Genomic DNA, 19,040 nt, shown 5'->3' on the forward strand with positions numbered 1-19,040 from the left:
CTCACTGCCTGGATGGAGCAAAGGGCAGTGATCAATGAATGAATGCTGGATTAATCCTTTGATTCATTTCTGGGGAACTAAATTATCCAGGCAACACTGTATTCTTCAGTCCATGAATGCCTCCAAATATTCTGAGAATTTTTCTTTAGAATGAATTTTTCTTTATAACAGCTTTTACTTTTGAATTGGTTAAGGTTCAAGTGCACTGAGCATTCTGTAAGGGGAACTGAACTAACTTAAAGTTTAGAGCTGGTTAAGACAACCACAAGACATTTTATTACATCAGGTATATAGAATGCCTTTCAAAAGTCCGTTTTTACGTATCCTACTGCACAGCAGAAGGTGGTACCCTCTGCTTCAAGCTTTGAAAAATTATGTGTAGCCTCTTTAAATAGTCATTATCTGAGTATTTTTTGGTTTCTCTTTTGGTAACTTAGGAAGGAAAATGCGAGTTTGACAGCCACAGTAAAGACTGCTACATATCAAAACATTATCTCATAGACTTTTCTGCTTTCTCACAAGTCTTCATGCTGTATGTTGCTCATAAAGATTAAAGTACTTCTCATTAAAATTAACAAGGCTGCTAGTAGTTTTTTCAGGTGTAATTTCAGTCCTCTAAAAGAAACTGATATAAAAGATTGTCTATTAAATATAAAACTGTTCATCAACGAAAAAGTATGTCTTCGTTTTGAAATAATTTTCTGTACTGTTGCTACATGAAGTGAACAAAGGAAGTAATCCTTGAAGTTGCTTTTAACGTAAACACACATGCCTTCTCCTGTTGTCCCACTTAACCTGGTTACCACCACCAATAGCTTAAAGGGAAATCAGGAACTAAATCAAAGTTTAAGTGCTAGTAGTCTAATAGGTAACTTCATGTTAATTATGCCCTATACACCTATTTCTTTAAAGCATATATTTGACAAAAAGTGGGTTGTTTTATTTAACTGCTTGGAGGTTAGGGACTTTTCAGAGGCCAAGTATAAAACAGCAACATCTGCTAGTAAAATTGCTGTCCACTGGACACTTAAATAATCAAGTACATGGAAAACAATTATAAAGATAGCCAGGGTTTGAATAAATAAATAAATGTTCAGAAGACGTAGCAGAGAGATGTCTAAGTTGGGAAAATGTACTCATTCTTCAGAGGCTCATCTACGTAAGCAGGTTATCTCACACTGCTTGGTGTGTGACATCATCAGCTGCCACCTTCACCTCTTCCTCACAAATACAGTCAGTCGACTGCCTGGCAACGTCCTGGCTGAGAAACTCTTCACGGGTATGCATGTTGGTTAAAGAAATACATGGGGAAATGCTATTTTTGAAAACTTTTCTCGGTATTAGTTTTGCTAGAACATATACTCTGAAAAGCAGAAGACGAAGTGTTGAGCAAAGGGAGTCGTTGGTCAGTAAATGTAAAAGGCTTTGAAAAAAGGTTAAAATTCAAAATTCAAAAATTGAATCTGAGGCATGTCAAAGGCACTCAAACCCTACCCTGATAAACACTTAAAATAATCTCAGGTTTCCAGGGCCACTTGCTAATTTCAGCCTCTAAGTTTTATACCATTTAATTCCTCAGGACTGCCATCCCACTTCCTGTTTTCTCCCAAGTCTAGGCCTCCGGCTTTCACAGGCAAGCCATGTAGTCAGTCACCTGGGGAAAAAGTGTCATTTCAGTGACATGTTGATCCCTAAACCCCAACAATGCAGGCGGATCACTCCCAATTGTCTTGGGATACTGAAAACAAACATATATGAATTAAGTTTTAATAGCAACAGAGATGAGACAACGGTTAAGAGTTCCCTGGATTAAAGAGCTTTGCAATTCCAGGTGTCTGTGATTAAGCTGATGAGAATGGGTGGTTCCATTTCCCTTATTCTTCAGCAAAATTCCAAAAATCCTTTGAGCAGGTATGCTGTAGAAACTAAACCCTGAGTAGATGGAGTGGGTAAGCAAATATACAGAGATTTCACAATCAACTCTGAAAAGCAACAGAAAGCTGCAGAGAAAAAAAAAAATATGTACATGTATAATTATGTACAAGTGAGAAATACATACTTGATATGGGGAAATATAATAGAAAACTAGTTGAGCACATAAAATTATATTCAAAGTTCTCACACGGCATTTTATGTATTTTTATTCCTAGATTTAAGCTATTATAGCACAGCAGGAACAAACAGCACTGGTCACATCTAAAACTACACGTCCTTCAATATCAACACCTGCTTAGCATGGCAAGATGCACAGACTTTGAGCTTCTATAGCATCACAATGTCAGCCAACCAGGAATTCCATAACGGGAATATAAATGCATCCATTCACTCCCTCCCTCTCATTAACTTAACAGCCAGGCTTTCAACAATGCAACTGATTAACACACTCATTGTTCTCTTATGCTTTTGCCTCAAGTTTTCGCTTCTTTAGGGATCAAAGATATCTGAATACTCAGCAAACAAACACTCCTGTGAAATCATCTATTTAAAACGTAGTGGCACCAAAAGAGCCAGAATTCATTTTTTAAACTATTGGAAGGGAGCTAGAAAAATGCTAAGAAAAACAAATCTATGAACCAGTTTTATTTTTATTTGCATTAACATGATTATACACATTCATGTGTCTAACAGGATCTGCACTGTTACATTAAAAATACAGTACAATAACATTCAACATGAGGTACTTCATATTTATATTTTTTTCCTTCATAAATAACGTTGTAAGCTACTAAATTCAAGCACCCTGATGCACAAGTGGCTCCAGTGTCCTGAAATTAGCGGAGCTTATTTAAACACCTTAAAAGACAAAGACAGTTCAGTGCAATAATTATGTAGAAATTTGACCATTTACTTAAATACTATTTTGAGATATGCTAAAAGAATGTTACATTAGAACTGCTAGCCTAGTTCCCCTTTATCCCCAGTATTAATGACAAAGACTGCCAGGTACACTGAGAAAAGCAACTACTGCCTACTCTGTTTAATAAAGTTGTGTTTATATACTAGAGTTGCTGCCTTTTCAGAACTATAGTTTCTAGTTTTAAAAGCTACAAAATCAGAGATTACCAAAGAAAATAAAGCAAGCACATCAGCCTTCATTCCATTTTGTCAAAAATACAGAAGAGAGAATAGGGTTTAAAATATAAAATTTCATATTTAAAAACAATTTTCAAATTTAACCCACAGCTTTTGGCATCAGCCAGTCAGATGCTGGCAGCGTCCCCTTCTTTTGTTTCTAAGCAATGATAATTAGCATAACATTAAGTCCTTCTTGGCCCAGCCCAGAGTACAGGATCTCATCTGGCTTTTACCAAGCAGTCCCCTCACCACACGGAGGGCAGCTAGCTAATAAGAGCACTGACGGGAGTGGTACAGGAGGAACAGTCTTCAAGCTGAGGTTATCACACCCACCTCAAGAATCTGACGTGATGAAATTAGTGCTAAACAAAGTCTCTTCTCCTCTGGCTTAAAAATGAGTGCCTTCCAATCAGATATCTAGTCTACCAACCTACATGGTAGCTATAAGTCACTGAAATGTTTAACCATAATTAAAAACAAAATCTTTTGTAGTATTTTTTGAAATTGAAAATGTACCTTTATTTCATCGATGCTTTGCCAAAATTACTACATGTAATCTTCCTAACAAGAATTAATTAGTTGGTAATTTTGTAAAGTTGTTCTGGGAGTACTCATCTATAATCACCAGTGACAGCTTTCGATCATCTACGCTAAGACGTAGCTAATGGCAAAGGTGATTAGAGAATTTCCCATAATCCAGTGTACTCCTCCATCAGGGAAGCTGGCCGAAGGCCCACATCTATGGGGGTAGAAGTGGCCCAGAAGCACAGTGAGCAAGGGAAGGGCAGTCACCTGTTGGGGCCTTGCTGGGGGCCAGTGGGGGATCATTTCTGTCCCACCTCCCACTAGCCAGGCAGGGAGGAGACAATTCCTGAGTCCCCAAACGCACTTGTGTGCACATGGGCGCGCACACACACACACACCCCGGGACTAACCCCTGGCTCCAGACAAGCCAGCTTCAGGCTTGTAGGGCAGGAGAAGGAGGCGGCCAGAGACCACACTCTGGGTGGCGGGGGAAGTGCTCTCAGGATCACGCTGAGCAGAAAAGCTGCCCAGGAACACATGGATACTTCAACTGGAGGTGAACGCATCGGACACTGCCAGGAACACAGGCACAGAACCATCACAAGCCGTCAGTGAAGGAGAATTTTTTTGATGAGCCCTTCCCTCTTATTTACATTACTCATGGACAGATAAGAGAGCGGGATGTGATGCTGATGCAATATTAGGTATAAACTACTGTCACTCCAGACCCTTTTTTTAAAACCCTGCAGGCATATATTGGCACTTCAAGATGGCCAGAGGCCAGATTCTAGCAGTCCAGGAACAGGACAGAATTATAATAAGAAAATAGTATGTAGTCAAAGTAGATAACGCATATTTCAGAAAGAAAAAAAAATCAATGAATAAAGTGTCTTCTTACACGAACATGTAGTGCTACAAAATGAACTGTTATTCTATTCATCTAAAGAATTGTTTGGTCCACTTTCAATGGGGGAGAAAAAAAGAACAGGAATTCTATATTCAAACCAAAACAAGCAAATAGTGGGGACCAGAAGCCAAGTGAGGAGAAAAGAGTTTGGCTTTTTCAAACTGTGTATTTTAATGTGCCATTAATCAAAAGATTTGTAGTATGGGACTTTTTTAAGGCTTCCTTTCTAAACTGTTTTAGTTTAAATTAACGGGCCTGCAACTTTTTTTCTATTGACAGGAAGATTTTATATTTTAATTCCTTTGAAAAGAAGCGTCTGTACGTCAATATTCTGTCTTCTAAACCAAGAGAATATAAATCTGATTGTAGCAGAAGTCGTGGCCTAAAGAAATTTCCTTTTTCTATTTTACATTGATGCTCTGTAGTGTTTAGTATGTAACACTATAAATTTAGGATTAAAAAAAACACAAAGCTCAGAAGCAAAGAATTTAAAGGGAAAGAAATAAAAGTCAAACATGACTACTGTCTACTTTCTATATTATTATGAAGCAAGACTTCTTTCAATATTGTACACTGAAATTGAACTTTTCTGGGGTGAGGGGGGACTTCGTTTAAATTAACTCTTGCCATTATTTCAGGCTATTTATTTCTACCCATCAAAATAAAGCCCCCCAAAAAATTGGAGGTGATTCCAAACATTTCTTAAAAGGGACAAAACTGGGAGATCAGGAAGGCAGTTGGAAGAAAACAAAATCTCTCGAGGTGTACAGACGCGCTCTAAAAAGAGCTTGGGTCTTTTAAGCACATAGTTAAAAGCTGAATGCTGCATTTTTGCCAGACACAATAAAAAGGTTAAAAGAAATCAGAAACTGCCTACAGCTTCATTCATTAACAATCACCTGCGCTGATCATATATTTGCAGATGAGCTAAGCATTGATCAAGCAGGAACCAAATGTGCACCTCACAACAGCTCACACTGCTTAGGGAAATGAGTTTTCAAGCATAGAATATAAGTTCAGGGATCTGCCCTCCCTGGACCCCAGTGCCATTGGTGCTATCCGAGGAGCACTGGAACTGCACAGTTACTTTGCCACACTGAACCTCTGTCATGCCTTCTTGTCCGAAGTAGCTGAGTTCGTTGCCATCAAGGATCACGCTGGCTGTGTAGAAGGTATCCGGCTCAATCTGCACCGGGTATTCAAACCACACGGGGAAGGTACTGCTGGAGCCATCTGAGAAGTACTTGCTCAAGTTCTGCCCCAGGACAACGCCCTGTCGCTTGAGTTCAATCTTGGCACTGTACTCTGCAGAGCCACAGCTGGAGCCGTACAGCCCAAAGCCAGCAATGAACACTCTCTTATCAACCGCGAACTGGATGCTGTCACAGCGTCCCCGATAGCGCCACTGGTTGCTCCGATAGGCACAGGACTGAAAGCGGTGACAACGCTGGGGGACAAGGCCCTTGCGGGCTTTACTCACAAACTGCAACTCTGGTTTTTTGGCCGCAGTGTACCAGAGGAAGATGTCATTGGTCTCATTTAGAGTTAAAATGCCGGACTGTGCAGCACCATTTGCAAAATCATCGAGGGCCATTGTGGGTATTCGGATCAAGTAAAGTGCCTTTCCGAGGACCTTGCGCTTATTTTCGATGCTCAAGGCTAGATCTTGTCGCTGGCATTCTACTTCAGCCCAATTGAGAGCTGCATCAAAAACCACAATTTCTTTGGCATTCAGAGTTTCCCTGCGGAGAATACTTTCTAGTGTCTGGAAGTCAATATCGCAGAATCCCTCAGACTTGAGAGCTAACTCGGCCTGGGCGTCAATCACCTCCCAGCAACGCTGGGTCAGGTCCGGCTCCTCAAACAGGCAGCTCTGGGAGAGGAGCACGCAGGCGTTCTTGGCGCTCAGGCTGGTTTCCAGGAAATTAACGCAGGCTCTGGCAAGGTGAGGGACAATGTACTTCTTGGCAGCATACAGTGTGGCCAGCACTGTGTCCGCAGCCAAGTCAATTTCATCACAATAGATATACCTGAAAGGAAGCACACAGCATGTTAAGGGCACACTCACAAAATGAACGCATCCAGCACGAAAGACGAAACTGTTTTCAGGTTAGCGCCAAGAAAATTATCTTATGTGACAGTTATTACAAAAAATGCTTAGAAATTAAAGAAACCTCTGAAACATATTCATAAATTATTAATATTTGAACTCAGCAGTAAGTTTGTATGACTAAAGACATTAGCTTTGGGTTGCCATTCTTGCCTTTATTTCATAAGCTGCACTGAGTATGTTCTTAACAAGAATAGAAGACACTGAGATTGAGAAAGAACTGCGTATCAAAGACAGTATTAGGGAAAAAGTAGCAAAATTCTGTTACCTATATTATATTTAATCAAAGGACCATCTCCCTATGTCTTAGGAGCAACATGCATAGTTTACTTTAAAATCTTTCTGCTCATTCAGATAGAAACTAATGCCTTGATGTTTTTAACTGTGTGTGAGTTAGATTTTTCCTAAACATGAAACAGGACCTGAGATTAAATAAGGCATGTTTCAAGTAGTTCCAAATTTAATGGATTATCAAATATAGATCTAGATGCTATCTTCCAGCTAACTTTAGAGATAATTCAACACAGGCTTTGTATCTGGGTTTTTTTTTTTTAATTTGAAACTCTTCCTTCTCCCTCACACATTCCTTCTACTTTCAAAATTAGAGAATACATTATTTCCAGATACATTTAATTAATAGACGAAACCTTAAATATGCACTTATTTCTGTGAACTATCCCTACTTCTGGAGAAGAAACACTTCTCTGTGTTTGGGGGACTGTGGCTGACTCCCAAAATGTTACATAAGGTAGAAATCATCCGCTTCCTTCAGACTGCTATGGCTGATGTAAGAACTAGGCAGGGAGAACTACATATGAGTGAAAAATAAATACTGATAACACTTCATTTAAAAATTTTTTTCTAGCTAAGGTGTAGAGCTACTTGTTCCGAAGTTTTTCTCCACTTCTTGTATTTCACTTTAGTGAAACACATACAACTGAAGAAATCAGAATGTCTTCTGTAAGAAAGGATAAAACCACAAGGATAGCAATGAGAAAATTTTCCACAATCACAACTGGAACCTGCCTCTGCTGCCAAGAAGCCCCCTCTTCTCCTATAGGCTGAGCCAGCTACCACTGGCGGGGCCACCAGACAACACTCCCGCAGCTTAGTGATGCTCCAAGAGGAGCGCCAGGGTGCGTGGGGAGGACCAGGGAGCACTGTCAGCACTTCGTAGCTCTTACCCTGTAATTATCAACTAGGCAGCCCTCTCTTTTTCTCAAGAGCCCCCTTTATAGGAATACTGGCTACCCCCCCACAATGCTGGAGTGAGGAAAATCTGGCCATCACTATCCCAGATGACAGCGTAGTACTGACCAACTACAGCATAAGAGGAAATGGCACATTACCACATTTCTGATTTTTACTGCTTTACATGGAATGATGCATAATTTTTAAAAAGCTATAACAACATATATTCTAGACAATACATCTCTGATACAAGATACTTATAAGGTGATGAATTCAATGACTTAGGTGAAATACAATTCTTTGCGACTCTTGCTCCCATTTCCTAATTATGTATATATCTAGAACGACGAGATATTCTACTCGACTGCAGTGAAGCCAAAATGCTACACAAGGGCTAGTATTCTCCTCAGCAACAGATAACACTTCAAACAGACAAAGCTGTGACTTCACTGGAAAGAACAAAACAAACAAATCTTTGCAGGTAAAATTCTTTTCTGCACACGTATTTCTAAAAGATTACCAAGGTCACAAAGTGTTGGTTGGCTTAAAAAGGTGGTTTAGTTTATATTTCGATATGTTATGTGCTCACTTGTCTTTAATTACCCTATATCCCACTGGTGGGTTTGAACCGCTGACCTTATAGTTAGCAGCTGAGCACGCATAACCACTGCACCACCAGGGCTCCATTGTGAAACTTCTGGTCAGCAGCAATTAGATTTCAAAACTATAACATAATCAATTCAATACATTTACATTCTAGAATTATACTTTTTTTTCATAATTAGTTCTAGAACGTAAATGTAATTCAGTAGGCAGCAGACAACACGTCAACATTTTAACTCTTTGTGGAATTATTGCCCAGTTTGTTGATCCCTAAATAAGTTGTTTTCAACAAGCACTGCATTTATCCAATGAACTGCAATCCCTAAGGCAGCATATAACCTTGAACTCTGATATACTCTGGTGTGGTAGAATAAGGATAAAGAAAAATCATACAAATATTATTTAAAATAATCACTGGATTTTAATCACATTGCAGGTTGTCACATTGCACAGCACAAGTACTTGGTAAAACGGCCAATTCTATTTCCCTGGTTAACATTTATTAGATTCTGAAAAAGTCTGATTAGATATAAAATTATTTTTTATAAATGCGTAACGTATCTTATCACTTTGCATCTCATAAAGTTTTTCTATATAAATCTATATAAAACTAGAGAAAAACATTAGTATCGTTCAAAAATTTCTCCTCTGCTATCAAATGCAAATGCTTCTTATCCTTGAGAAAAGATGCTTGATTTTAGAGTATGCATACTGAAAAAAAAAAAAAAAAAAAGAGTATATGCATATGGGCACAAAGATCAGATTATTTCAACAGATAAGTTTTGCATTTGTTGACAGCAACCCTTGGAAAACTGAGAAATATCCTAACTGGTACTATTTAAACAAAGCATATAATTTATAGCACTGTGAAGTAGAATACAATTTATTTAAAGACTTTTTCACAATACTTTCAGAGAGAACATCGTCAAGTAAACAATGTTTACACCAGAAAATTATTTTTCCTTCATTATAAGTCATTAAAAATTGAATCACTATTCATGCCACTTGTCCCCAAATCCCACATCAAGGTGTGATTATGAAAGCCTGCATCATTCCATATGCTCCCGCTGAAGGATGCACAGTAGTTTTCTGTATAACATTTACAAGGTAGGCAGCACCCTCTTTCTTCATCAATGTTTCCCACTGCTGTTATACAGAACTCCTATTTAACTGTGAGCCCCGCAGAGTACAAATGCAGCATAAACAAACTCTTTCCCAACATATGAATGATGCTTACTTCAGCATAGCGAGAAAAGCAGCAGGTTCGACATCTGGTATACGGATTTCATCTTTGTCCTCAGCAAGTTCTCCGTAAAACATTGCATGGAACACAGAGCTCCCAACAGCTAAAACATACTGTGGAGAAAAGGAAATCTTATTTCATGAACTAAATTGAACGTATTTTCGGCAAATCAATCCAGAAAAACAACTCTCAGAACACAGTACCTAAACCTGCTCCTGTGTAAAGGTGCAACGTATCTTGCTGTGGAAGCCTAGGATCTTCACACACAACAGTTTCCATGTTGCTAATTATCAAGGCTTTAAGGGATTCATGCACAATTTTCCTCATTACAAAAATACATTAAAAAAAACAGAAAAATTATCTGACTGATGTCTAGAAAAAGGGTAAACAGATAGATGACTGTCCTAACCTGTCACAAGAACTTCCAGAGATCTTATCCCATGACTGCAGAGCGCAGAGGGCATGTTTTTGTGTGGGATATAAAACAGGGTAGAAAGAGAGAAAGAAAAAATTTAGCATGGACAAAACTCTCTGAAGAGGCCGGGCTTTCTCTGTGACTGGGTAAGACACGCACTGCCTGCCACGAGCAGGCTGCCCACCCCAAGTTCCAGGCTCACAAAGAGGGTCCCTCTTTGTGAGTCTCAGGTCAAAACCAGTAATGCAGCTGTTGCTTACTTTGTGTCCTGGCAACCGCTGAGTCCCACCTGGTGGCCCAACCACAAAATGTACGTCTGCCATCAAATCATTATTGAACATCACCGCATTTCTATAAACAGAGGCAATTCATTAATTCACAGCAGTCAGCATTTTTAATGCCCCCTCTCCCACATACACAACCCACAGAAGATTTGAAAGCTAAGCAACAGTTTAATGACCTCAAGGCAAAATAAAGAAAGGTTCTAACTAAACAACTCTGTTTATAATCATTGCAAACACATGGGAAGTAACTCAAGTTTAAAAACAGAAAAAAAGAAAAGTTGGCCAAACTTTCACAAGGTTAAAGACAAATAAAAGATTTCCATTCTCTATGGCCCATAGACACAACCCTGTCAGTTAAATGTTACAGCTTGCAAAAACATTTTTATCTAAGAGGAAAACAGCTGAACTATTCTGGAAAAGACGCAAGGCAATTTTCCATTACCAATAAAGCTTCTGGGAAAAGCGCAAACACAGATTTGTGGTAAAATACATTACAGGTTGTGTAAAAGCAGAAACATCAACATAGGAAAACTTTTTAAAGTAAATATGCTGGCCCAGCACTCACCTTTCTCTAATGGTGGGATACAGACCCTGCCAGTTCGGGGCTGGAATAAGGTTGTTGTTGCTGAGATTCTGCTGGTGGTACTGCTGGACAGTGGTAGTGCTGGAGTTGGCTGGTTTTTTACGGGGAAATATATCAGCAGCCATCTTCTTCTTCTTTTTAGTCTTTAAGGTAATAATTTCATAGCAAACTGGGGGCAACTTGCTGTTGCTGCTGCTGCTGGTCGTGGTATTTGCTTTCTTCGAGCTTTTCTTGGACCTGTTCTTTACCGTCTCTGGAAGCATCAAGAAGAAGGTGAGACATTTCATGTTCTTTTCCTTGTCATCTACCATGAGTACAGTATGTCTCTCTCTATAGCTAGATATTCCAAATTGGTGAGAATATCAAGGAAAAGAGGCCAGCACAAGCTAAGATGTTGACAGAAACCAACAAGCTGATATTTTGCTTCTTTTCTCAGCCAGGCAAGGTGACCTTTTCACTATGTTGAATAGAAACTGGCTTTAAGTTTTATCCAGTACTTGGTCTGTTAAATACATCCCCATCATGATTCCTGTTTCTCTTATTTGTTCATAAAAATCACCCAGTTTCCTAGATCACCTGGAAATGGTACACTGAGTGAAGATGACAGGCACAGAGCCGCAGCACTTGTTTTCTGAATTAGGTTAGCAAGATGCTGCTGGAGCCGCACGAGCCTGCTCAGCCGGCTGAAGTTGTGTGGTGAATGGATCGGAGGAGAGTAGGTGTTACAGCCCTGCAGATGGAGTCAGCCAGCCGGTGGGTGCTCTGAGCCAATCGCTGAAGTCACCGATCATGTGACACCTATTGTAGCGTGCATAGTTCTGATATTAAAGGAACAGCAGTTGCACTCTTTCCTACTGTATATTTAAATAAGATAAACAACATATGAAGCATATTTGAGAACAGGAAGAGAAGAGTTTATGCCCACAGATTTCTCCTCAGTAAACGTACATTTTTGTTTCCCCAGTGAAACAAGCAGGATCAATTAACTAAGGGTAGGGAATGACAGTTACTCTACATTTCTAGTAAAATCTTTTTCCCAGCAGCATTTTCGAATGTTTGAGAACACTCCATTCTAAAAGCTGAAAGGGATTATTAATGGCAACACCATACTAAACACATTTATTACAGATTTAAAAGAGGAATTTTTTTTTTTCAGTCTCTGCACGTTATATTCTAGTGCAAAATAAGAGAGATGAGGTCATGCATTCAGTTTACCTCCCAATGTTTCCTAGCTCCTATAATAATCTTTGACAGGAGTCCCAGATCACAAAATACTATTAAACCGGCATTTATAACAGTACACTGAGCTGCACTGAAACGTAGGACAAATTCTAGATGTGAAAATAAGATTCAAATGAGAGAAAACTGGTGATCATCAGTGTTAAAAGGTTTAATTCACTAAAAATATGTCAGATGGGGCCTGTTCAGGATCTCAGAATCCACCTTAAATGTTACAGCTGCATTCAGCTTTGTCGTAAGTTTAAAGACTATAATCCACAATTTATAACACAAAACCAATAATGAGGCTATTCAAAGTGATACATGTTCTGGTGCTGCCTGGTTAAAACGCAAACAGGTTCTCTCTGCTTCGAGTTGGAAGAATATAAAGTACTAAGTGGTTCTCATAGATGTGAATCCTCTGACAATTTATTTCTAGCCTTGGTGAGTAAGAAAAAACAAAAACACCCGCAGCAGTTTCCACACATGCTTATTTATTTGGAAAGAGAGGCTAAGGAGGAGATTTAAACTCCCCCTCCTCTATCTGGATTACTCTCATTTGTTCAGCACCCAGCTGCCATTTGCTCCCCTCCAATCTAATTCACCCTCCAGGACCACAACGCTGTTTGTTATACAACACTCGTCTAAATAATGAGGGCCTGCCAGAGTGAGGGCACAACAAACAGGAGCTACTATTGTGATTATTATAACTAATAATCCACCAAAGGTAACATGCCAGAAATCAGTCTTTCGTTCCTAGGATCTTAAGTCACTAAGTTGAACCAAGGCCTACCCTTTTATTGTTATCGTTACTTCTTAAAACTGCTGGCAATGCCACTGCAAGACGTACTGTAAGAGAACCATCTTTGGCACAAGTCATCCGCCCCCATTTTAGATGGGCCCTGAAGTGCTGCTTATTTATTAGTTACTCTATTCCTACTCGCAGGGCTACCACATACGTGCATATCTACACTTCCGAATCGCCCTCAAATGCACTAAAACACAGTATGAGAGAAAGACATCTAAAACCAGTTTTAAAAAACACAGAGAAAGGCATGAAAAAGAAATAAATGAGCACCTCAACTATTCAGAATATGGTTTAAACCAAAGGACTCCTCTCCTGCTCAAATGCTACTGACCTTCCTGACTGCTTCCCTCCTAAGGAAAGCCACCACAGAAGGCAGACCCTTCTGGCTGGGAGTAATCTATCCGTATTTCTAACAAACCTAGTCATCTGGCTTTTCAGGTTAGAAGTATGAGAATGGAAAGGGAAGCGAGCCACTAAGGGGCAGGTATACTAATAATCGGCAGCTGGATGCGGACAAAATAGAAAAAGCATACAAGATGACACAAGAACTTAGAAGACTAGTTTTTATTCACTTTGTATACAATTCAACGCCCATCACCGAGACAGCTTCCAAAAAACACGGCTCTTACACCACTAAGTCAAAGAAAAAAAGTGCATGTTAACAGTTTTAGTTTAAGGAAAACATTATATAGTATTTTAGAAAATGCTCTTTCTGAAATTAAAGATTTCAGCTATTCGGAAAATTAAGTTTTGTAGATAAACTTGAAACTACTAGGTCAATGAAGTAGTGCTAAATCTGAACAACTCAGAATGGTGCTGCAAGAGGGGCATTATCACTCTGTGGGGGGGAGGACTGACGAGTGTGGCTGTCTTAAAAATATATTCTTAACTACAAGAAGAAATCGTATTTTTTAAAAAAATAAGAATGACTTTAATTTTTGTAGCCAACTTGAAAAAGTATACAAATTTTAACAAAATCAAGACCATGGAAAACTTATGTGAGAGCTACCTCTTCTTACCATAGTAGTAAGGCAGGTAATACAAGTCCCTGCTACTCAAAGTATGGGTCGGGTCAAGGTCAAGAGTCAGCAGCAGCATCACCTCAGAGTCTGTGAGAAATGCAGAATGTCAGCCAGCCCCAGATGCTGCATCAGAATCTGCATTTTAACAAGGGCCTTCAGGTAACTTAAGTTTGTGAAAACCTAGTACAGATAAAACTAGAGAATTCTATAGTGTCTTCCCAGTGATCCACTACCAACATCTGGTGTCATATTTTTCAATCAATTATTAAAATGTATCAAGTCAATGGACAAATTATCCAAAATAATTTAGTTTTAGATATAAAACCTAACTAACAATCCTCCTCTCTTGTTCTGAAATTCTTCTGATTGCTGTGGTTGTTGTTAGTTGCAGTCGATTCTGACTCATGGCGACCCCGTGTGTTACAGAGTTTAACTACCCCATAGGGTTTTCTTGGCTGTAATCTTAACAAAAGTAGATCACCAGGCCTTTTCTCCTGCTGTGCCACTGGGTGGGTTCAAACTGCCAACCTTTAGCAGTTGAGCGCAAACTGTTTGTGCCACCTAAGTATCAAAATTCTAGGGCTTAGGTGGGTAGGTAGCCAACTGAGGGCCCCCAGAATATCTGTCCATTCTCTGGGAAAGAAGCTCAAGTCCAGACTATCTTAAAGGTTGATGACTGGTAATTTTAGTGGGAAAAACAAAAGGTGAAAAAATGCCAAGTGTAAAAACAATGGACCACTTAATATTTTTAAAAAATCTACTTCAAAATTCTACTTCAAAAAATTAGCAATGTGGCATAGTAAAATTTACATGCAAAATCTGGAGTGTGTACTTATTTTTCTGGAAAGAGAAGGCACAGCTTTCATCTGCCTTTCAGATTAATCCATGACCCAGAACACAATAAATGTGATGAAAATTTATACACAAAACATTAGTAACATTTTATTCTCTGCCTTCATTTCCATACTCTACTACATTAAGTGCAAATATGGCTCCCTTTTCCCTCTTGAAAGTAAAATATAAAGTTAAAATCTCATTTAACAAGTCTTTAACCCAGAAACGTCATCCATGGAGTTGAAAGATAATAAGGAATACCAACTTGTTATGTAACTTGTTATCTATTGCCACATTTTTACCTCTAGAATTTTCTTCCAACTAGGATTCTATCACTTGTTCCCATACCTCCTGAATTTCAAAGCTGTTTCGAGACATAGTTAACTTACTCTAATGAGGTAAATGGGTCAAGAAGTCCATCAATCCTTTATAAAGTATTCCCAAAATATATCATTCTGATCATGTGCTATATTAGGTGCTGCGGATCCAATGGTGAACAAGATAAAGAACCAAGTTGAAAAGGTCAGCTATTAACAGTGAGTCTCAGATGATTTTATCATTGCCAGAAAGTTGTATCACCTTTATTGCTTTTCACTCATTATCAACAGAATTTAAGCTCACTTAGATCATCCTTTTCACTGCTGGAAGGTTTGCCAGCCATCCTACTTTTATTTAGTACAATCGTGTATTCTGTTTGGGGACTTGAATAAGATTTGGATCTGCAAGGACTCTAGAAATCATTCAGTGCAACTGTCTCACAGATACGGCAAATGGGTGTCCTGAAGATAAAGGGATTTGTGCAAAGTCCACAGTTACTTGGTGGAATAACGCCTAGACTAGAATGCAGATTTCCTGTTTGCCCAGTTCTGTTTCACTTATTCCAACTTTTACCCACAGTAATTACCCCCACATAATACTTTATCTTGATGTTTCTAACCTACTTTAAAAGACAAATATATGTGCAAAAATTACAGAGTTGAAAACCATTAAGATCTATAGTCTGCATCCCTGCAGGAGGCACACTGCAGGAAAGCAGGCTGGCGGACATTTTCTGGAAAGAAATGGAGAGGAATTCTAACAGAAAGAAACATAAAAGCATAGCAGAAGAGGCTCTCCAGGTAAAATGAAAGTTAGAAAACCATTCAAGGCTAAAACCAACAAATTCTATGTCAACAACTCAGGCCCACTGGTTGTTACAACACTGGCAACTCTTGTTTAACTTGCTGTAACTCTGGACTCCTTGTCTGGACTTGTACATACATGGTTTACTACAAGACACCTAAGCAGCTACAGCACAGTGAGGTTAACTGAGGTTAAAATAGGGTGGAAAGAAATACGCATCACTTCCAAAAACTGTTGATAGAAAATAACAGAGAAGAATAGTTTAAGCCGGTAAGTCGTGATGGAATAGTGTTTTGTTTTTTGCTTTTGCTTACTTTTCCCTTCGGTACTAAGCCAAAATTATGTTTGTGATTTGGGAGGTAAAAAGAAAAGCAACAAAATGTTGGCAGTCCCTAAAGACGGCAGCGGCTGCTGGGAAACAAATTGGGAAATAAACATGGAGTCTAGCATTGGCAGCAAGGAATAGTGATAATACCAAGAGCTAACAGCAAGTGACCTTAAGGTTAGTTACTTAGCATCTTTCACCTTCATTTTCCTCATCTGCCAAATGGGATAATTACATCCATGCCACCCCTCTCAAGTTTATTGTGAAGGCCAGATCATATGTTTGTAAAAGCACTCTGCGAAAAGTTGGAAACACTCTACAAAGGTAAGCCATCACTATTAGCAGCAATTGTACCTAAAGCAGGAAACATCAAACATCATTTGTGATGCCATCTTTCAAAACACAAAAACCCAAAGATTAGCCTGGCTCCCAGTTCCTGTTACCAACATTTCATCTCTTCTGAATGCTCTAGACCCACACACAGGCCAAGCAGGTCCCAGGCTGCTGTGGATCGTGCTCTGACTTTGCAGGCAAGGTTCAATCATCCAGATTCGTGTTTTGCACTGTGTTCAGGTCCCGATCCAATGCCTAAATCCTACAGTGTTGTTTCCAAAATTCTGTTCCTGGAACCTACACTCCAGGCTGGGTCTGCACTATGGATTGTAAACCTCCAAGAGGCCCCCTGCTGGCTGATGTCCTGCTGTACCCACAGCCTGAGACAGCTCACAGCTGCAAGTAGTCTGTCTAGCCACCCAGCAATGTCTGTGTGTACAAGCAACTCAATTTGGCCTCTCTCAACAATGACCCAGTTTGAATTCCAGCACTAAGGCTCATAACGAAGACAAGCAGTCGGGCAAGGTATACCTCAGTACTGTCTGTAAGGATGAGGTTCATCAACAGTCTTCCCAAGTCATCTCCTTTTCATCACTTAGAGCTCCAGTTACTTTGAATTGTATTTTAAATCTGGAACCCCAAGTCAGTATGTGACAATTCTTAGAAGGCAGGAACAAAGACTCTTTAAAATTCTATATGGCATTTAACACAATATTTGACAGTTATGGCTCTAAAAATACTGTGCCTAATTGTGTACCTTGTTTGGAAAGTTGAGCAACTAACTCATCTGAATCCCAAATCATTCTCTACCATACATTAAATGTGGTGTTTTTGAAAAGGAGTACATAAAATGTATCATATGAGATACAGGTAGTCCTCAACTCAGGACAGGGTCCCCGTTTCCAATGATTCCGTCCTAAGTCGATTCTAACGTTAAGTCAAATACCTTGTTTTGTTTTGTTTTTTTATTATTATTACATTTTCTAATTTTTTTTTAAATTATGCATTAGGTGAAAGCTTACATAGCAAATTAGTTCCCCATTCAATAGTTTGTACACAAAGTGTTCCATGACATTGGTTCCATTGCCCACAATGCGCCTACCCTCCCCCTATTCCTGTCCCAGGTTCCCCGTTTGCTTTCATCCTGATTTGCTAACCCTTCCTGCCTTCTCATCTTTGCTTTTGGGCAAATGGTGCCCTTTTGATCTCATATAATAGATTGTTCTAAGGAATACATTCCTCTTGGGTGTTGTTTATTTTATGGGCCTGTCTATGGTTTGGCTGACGGATGGTCTCCGGTAATGGCTTCAGTTCCAGCTTAGGAGGGCCATAGTCTCGGGGGTTCCTCCAATCTCTATCAGACCAGTAAGTCAAATCTTTTTCTGTGAACGTTGTTTTTGCTCCGCAACTTTTCTTCTGCTTTATCTGGGACCCTCTGTTGTGATCCCAGTCACAGAGGTCAGTAGTGGTAGCCGGGCACCATCTAGTTCTTCATGGTCTAGTTCATCTAGGTCGTGTAGGCTGTGGTTCATGTGGTCTATTAGTCCTCTGGACTAATTGCTTCTTCGGGTCTTTGATCTTAATTCTCTTTTGTTCGGGATGGTAAGAGACAGATAGTTCTACCTTAGACGGCCGCTCGCAAGCTTTTAAGACCCCATATACTACTCACCAAAGTAAGACGCAAAACTTTGTCTTTATGAACTATGTTGTGCCAACTGACGCAGAAGCCCCTCGAGTCTGTGGTCCTTTGCCTTCAAGCCTAGGAACTTCATCCCACAAGGTGTTTGATTATGTCTAAGAAGTTTACCTGACTGTGGCCCTTGTGTGTTCTGTTGTCTATACCAACACATAAGCATCACCTATAGTTACGTATGTAGAAATACACACCACCAGACCTATGTCTTCAGATGGACACTATTATTGCATTTTATTATCAGTATCTTTATAAATTTTATCTTTGTCTTTGGGGGTTGGAAACATTACATATAAGTATCTGTGAGTAAACATTTGAGAATGATAACATTAGCAAATTGTAGAGTACTAATGATAAGATGTACCAAGAAAGCAGGACAGTCCTAAATGCAGTTCATCATAATTCGAGTATGTCGTAAGTCAGGGACTACCTGTACTCTCAAGATAGCTATTTAAAGGAAGACTATTACAAAATCTTTTGTAAAGCTGGTAAACCAGGTAATTAATTGCTAAATTTTATATACCCTGGATGACTTCACAGGTAATTTCCTCATGTGTAAAAGTGTTGATTACATGATCTCTTACCTTTTCTAATTCTAAAATTAAAGAATCTGTATAATGTTAGGCAGAAATAATAATTTCTTTAATATAGTCTTCTTTACATTTTAATAGTATAATTATGACCAATACCCAACTAAAACTCTTATGTGTATACATATGTGCTATATTTTGTCAATTATATGATTACTT

At 39.2% G+C, this 19,040-nt stretch overlaps 1 protein-coding gene across 2 annotated transcripts in view; it reads right to left on the bottom strand.

Moving 5' to 3' along the window:
- Positions 1 to 1,143: 1,143 nt before the first annotated feature.
- BTBD3 (BTB domain containing 3) overlaps positions 1,144 to 19,040 on the bottom strand; it is a 42,965-nt gene continuing 25,068 nt past the window's right edge. The window contains exons 2-5 of one of the 2 annotated variants that reach the window (XM_004376465.3): positions 10,919 to 11,189; positions 10,330 to 10,420; positions 9,649 to 9,767; positions 1,144 to 6,537 (exon numbers count right to left, since the gene is read on the bottom strand). In XM_004376465.3, coding sequence (XP_004376522.1) covers positions 5,505 to 6,537; positions 9,649 to 9,767; positions 10,330 to 10,420; positions 10,919 to 11,061 — 1,386 coding nt within the window. In that variant the 5' untranslated portion in view covers positions 11,062 to 11,189 and the 3' untranslated portion in view covers positions 1,144 to 5,504. Of the gene's footprint in view, positions 6,538 to 9,648; positions 9,768 to 10,329; positions 10,421 to 10,918; positions 14,038 to 19,040 lie in introns of those variants that run through there. The other variant, XM_004376466.2, reaches the window with a different exon arrangement.

Source organism: Trichechus manatus, unplaced genomic scaffold (assembly GCF_000243295.1).
Source record: "Trichechus manatus latirostris isolate Lorelei unplaced genomic scaffold, TriManLat1.0 scaffold00042, whole genome shotgun sequence".
NCBI classification, from domain to species: Eukaryota; Metazoa; Chordata; class Mammalia; order Sirenia; family Trichechidae; genus Trichechus; species Trichechus manatus.